This window comes from Chanos chanos, chromosome 12 (genome assembly GCF_902362185.1).
Source record: "Chanos chanos chromosome 12, fChaCha1.1, whole genome shotgun sequence".
In the NCBI taxonomy this organism is placed as follows: Eukaryota; Metazoa; Chordata; class Actinopteri; order Gonorynchiformes; family Chanidae; genus Chanos; species Chanos chanos.
In genome coordinates, this window is record NC_044506.1 from 892,713 (window position 1) to 897,500 (window position 4,788).

The window sequence follows — 4,788 nt, forward strand, 5'->3', positions numbered from 1 at the left end:
CACATGTGAGTGACATTACTGGACTTTATTGGGAACAAAACCAGATGACAGGTTAACCACGTCCAAACCAGATGACAGGTTAATCTAAATCTAGCGGGGCATAAAACTGTTTTATCAGCATAATCTTCACTATGACGAGATGACGGGGCGGTGAGCTGTCTAACAGGATGAGTTTGAGTAGTCAGTGCTTTGCTGTCAGAGAGACTCAGACTTTTGCTCACAGAGTAAAACATATTATTATTCAACACTGTCAATACATGCTATTACACACAACCATCACCTGAGTGTAACCTGACATCAAATCTGCACAGAAACCCTGCATACACTGTTCATCTGTATCTCTAAAATACACGAACCGCCAACAGTTACTCGTAAAGACATAGTCAACTTTGATGGTATACAGACAACACTGTTAAACTGAGAGGAAAGACCTCTTTTCCCTAAGGGTTAGTGTCTTTAAGTGTCATTTCATTATTATTCCATTGGAAATGAATAATAAATATGATAAATTCTATAAAAATATACACCAAAGAATCAGAGATGAACTAGGGAGCGAGAGGAGAAGGAGGAGCCAGTGTGGGGGAGGCGATCTTTCTCTTCTTTCCCTCCGTTTTCTTTTCTTTTTCTTTTTACACGTCCTCTTCAAAGGTGTGCATGTAGGTCTTTAGAGACAGGATGTCCGTGTAGCTATGTGAAGTTGTGCGGTAAAAGTCCAGGCCCGTGAGAATTTCCACGTCCCGAACGCGAGCGGTGTGTGTGTGCAAGATCTCCTCCACCCAGTTAGACTCCTCTTCTGAACTCTGTAAATCACGAGAGCAGATGTTCAGGGCAAAGGATAAAAGGATAAGAGAGGTCATTAGTGAATATGCAGGCCAGCAGAGCTAAACTCAAGGCCAATGCATCTGTTACATCATTCATTTGATTGGTGCTGATTGGATGACACCCTGTTAGAACTTTGGCATTTATATACGGGATTCTGAGACAGACAGACACACACACACATACACACACACAGCCACACACACAAACAAACAAACAAACAAACAAACAAATAAACAAAGTGCCAGTCACTCGTGGAGATGGGCTGTATTCTTTCCACTGTTGGTCAAGTAAAGGTGGTTCTCTGAGGATTGTCTGTGTCTGAGTACTTGCTGTAACCTAATGTATGACCTGCTGTAATATTTCCATTCTCTGTGAAATCTGAGCCTTGTCAGACTGATCTGGGTACAGCAGATAAAGACAGACCAAAGAGGGACAAACTGAGGCTTGTCCAGCCCTGTTTGTAGTATGATTAATACAACAGCCCTGTTTGTAGTATGATTAATACAACAGCCCTGTTTGTAGTATGAATAAACTAATACGACAGCCCTGTTTGTAGTATGATTAATACAACAGCCCTGTTTGTAGTATGATTAATACAACAGCCCTGTTTGTAGTATGATTAAACTAATACAACAGCCCTGTTTGTAGTATGATTAATACAACAGCCCTGTTTGTAGTATGATTAATACAACAGCCCTGTTTGTAGTATGATTAATACAACAGCCCTGTTTGTAGTATGAATAAACTAATACAACAGCCCTGTTTGTAGTATGATTAATACAACAGCCCTGTTTGTAGTATGATTAATACAACAGCCCTGTTTGTAGTATGATTAATACAACAGCCCTGTTAGTAGTATGATTAAACTAATACAACAGCCCTGTTTGTAGTATGATTAATACAACAGCCCTGTTTGTAGTATGATTAATACAACAGCCCTGTTTGTAGTATGATTAATACAACAGCCCTGTTTGTAGTATGATTAATACAACAGCCCTGTTTGTAGTATGATTAATACAACAGCCCTGTTTGTAGTATGATTAATACAACAGCCCTGTTTGTAGTATGAATAAACTAATACAACAGCCCTGTTTGTAGTATGATTAATACAACAGCCCTGTTTGTAGTATGATTAATACAACAGCCCTGTTTGTAGTATGATTAATACAACAGCCCTGTTTGTAGTATGATTAATACAACAGCCCTGTTTGTAGTATGATTAATACAACAGCCCTGTTTGTAGTATGATTAATACAACAGCCCTGTTTGTAGTATGATTAAACTATAACATCAGGCTGTAAAGCTAAGGGCTGCTGCCTTCCACACGCTACATTATCAACCTTAGAGCCTGTTTGGTCTTGAGATCCAGTCCCAGGACCACAGACAGTTCCAGAATAAAAAAGCAGATACAGTGGAAACCTCCTGTGGTGATCACAGCGATCAAGCGCTTATATGTATCAAAAAGCTTGGGACAGAATCATTCCTTCGCTTATAGTAATCATGTAGGCTGCTTACAGTGGTCATTTTGGGTCTTTTTATACAAGTCAACATATGGATAAGAATTAAAACTCCTTTTTTAACTTTACTTTGGTCGGCTTTCTTTGTCTGGCGGTAACCCCTCTGCTTCTGGCTAGACACTTGAGGCTAATGCTGCGTGCACAGAAATCGTGATGGGAAGATGAAAGTCGTTTTCTCTCAGTGACAAACGTAGACTCATCGAAGTTTACGACAAACTGCCAAAAACGAGCCAACGAGACGCAGCAGCCAAACCCGGGGTTCCTCAGGTTCCTCAGGATATTTTACAGATGGGTTTGATTTCAAACTCCGCTACCAGATCAGCACTGATAGTCCACAGTTTATTTTCAATTCTGTTCAAACTGAGAAATGCACCGAAACCCCGGCCAAGCCGTGGCTTAGCCTGTATTGGCATTACTGACGCTATTGTATTCTGTAAACCGCACAATACTTTTACGTTTGAACTACAATAAGCTATTTTATATACAGTACTGTACTGTATTATAGTGTATTTGAATTATACACAGTTCAGTAATTGAATTTGTACAGTGCTGTCATTTGAAAAGCGTTTGAAACAGCCGTAGGCCTACTGTATTTTGAAAGAGTCCATAAAATTGCGCCTGATCATGATGCTGTCTGTTTCATTACTTTATGTTCACGCAATAAAAATAAAAATGTCAGTTGGATGATAATCTACATGAGAAATAAAGAAAAAGAAAAAAATCGGTTATAATGATCGTCCGCTTACAGTGATCAATTTCACCCTGTTTCAACATCAGCCCCACCCACCCATACACACACACACACACACACACACCCACACACACACACACACACACACACACACACACACACACACACACACACACCCACACACACACACACACACCACATCATGCCAGAGTGTCCCAGGAGGGTCAGGTCAAGGGGTGTTTAAAAATAAGAAAAGAAAGAGAAACCACAACACCGCAATCCCGATGTGGAACCGGTGTGGTGTTACTGTAGACTGAATATCATATTTATGACGTTTTTGTGAATGTGCTGTCTGAGTTTATTAGGGCCTGTGGTGATTTCAGTGTGTTTGTGTTAGTGTCACTGTCAGTGTTAGTTTCAGTGTGTACGTGACAATGCTTGTGTTAGTGCTACTGTTAGTGTGTCAGTGTTACTGTTAGTGTGTCAGTGTTACTGTGAGGGTGTCAGTGTTACTGTTAGTGTGTCAGTGTTACTGTTAGTGTGTCAGTGTTACTGTGAGGGTGTCAGTGTTACTGTTAGTGTGTCAGTGTTACTGTGAGGGTGTCAGTGTTACTGTGAGGGTGTCAGTGTTACTGTTAGTGTGTCAGTGTTACTGTGAGGGTGTCAGTGTTACTGTGAGGGTGTCAGTGTTACTGTTAGTGTGTTAGTGTTACTGTGAGGGTGTTAGTGTTACTGTGAGGGTGTCAGTGTTACTGTGAGGGCGTTAATGTGTTACTGTTAGTGTGTTAGTGTTACTGTGAGGGTGTCAGTGTTACTGTGAGGGTGTTAGTGTTACTGTTAGTGTGTCAGTGTTACTGTGAGGGTGTTAGTGTTACTGTTAGTGTGTCAGTGTTACTGTGAGGATGTTAGTGTTACTGTTAGTGTGTTAGTGTTACTGTTAGTGTGTCAGTGTTACTGTGAGGGTGTTAGTGTTACTGTTAGTGTGTCAGTGTTACTGTGAGGGTGTCAGTGTTACTGTTAGTGTGTCAGTGTTACTGTGAGGGTGTTAGTGCTAGCGTTAATGTGTTAGTGTCAGTGTCATCGCTAATGTATTACAGTTTTCTACACTTGCGAACAAGCGTTTACCTATACTTACAGTTTTTTTACAATCGCCAACATCCTTTTGTCCAATCTGTAGTCACATTTTCAACACTTTAAACACAATTAGCACAACATCCATCTGTTGTGGACCACACCATTAACACAATTCATGTTGTTTTCACAGAATATGCAGTCACTTAACACGTGTCTGAAATGCTTACATTTTCTTTACATACGAGCTTAGCCAATACCAAAATGATGGATCTGTCTTGTCTTATTTACAGATGCCTGCACACAGCATGTCAGACATGAAAACCTAATGTTCAAAACTTTAAATACAGTATAAAGCCTCTACTTCTGCAGCAGCAGCAGCTCAAAAGCTATAGTGAAACAGCTGATGAGCATTTTTGAACGAACAGATCATTGAAACATTGAGAAATAGCTGATTTACTGTAAGTTGTGTAAAACAGACCAATCACAGCTGATTCCCATCTCAGCCGGAGGCACAGCCAGGTGTAATTGTTCTTTCAATGACATGGACATTCACAGGAAAATGGACTTTTTGGACTGATTTTGTTCAATGTTTATACAGAACAACACAGAGGAGCAGAGAGAGAAAAATAATGTCTGGACAAGGGAGAGGAAGAGGACCAGGTAGAGGAGTAGCTATGGCTTTTT

The 4,788-nt window shown here is 40.4% G+C and overlaps 1 protein-coding gene across 1 annotated transcript in view; it reads right to left on the bottom strand.

Annotated features, from left to right (window-relative positions):
* Window positions 1-4,788, bottom strand: part of enpp2l (ectonucleotide pyrophosphatase/phosphodiesterase 2-like) — a 33,905-nt gene continuing 29,117 nt past the window's right edge. Inside the window, exon 25 of the mRNA XM_030788964.1 lies at window positions 1-800. Within this exon, the coding sequence (XP_030644824.1) occupies window positions 630-800 (171 nt within the window). The 3' untranslated portion in view covers window positions 1-629. The remainder of the gene's footprint in view (window positions 801-4,788) is intronic.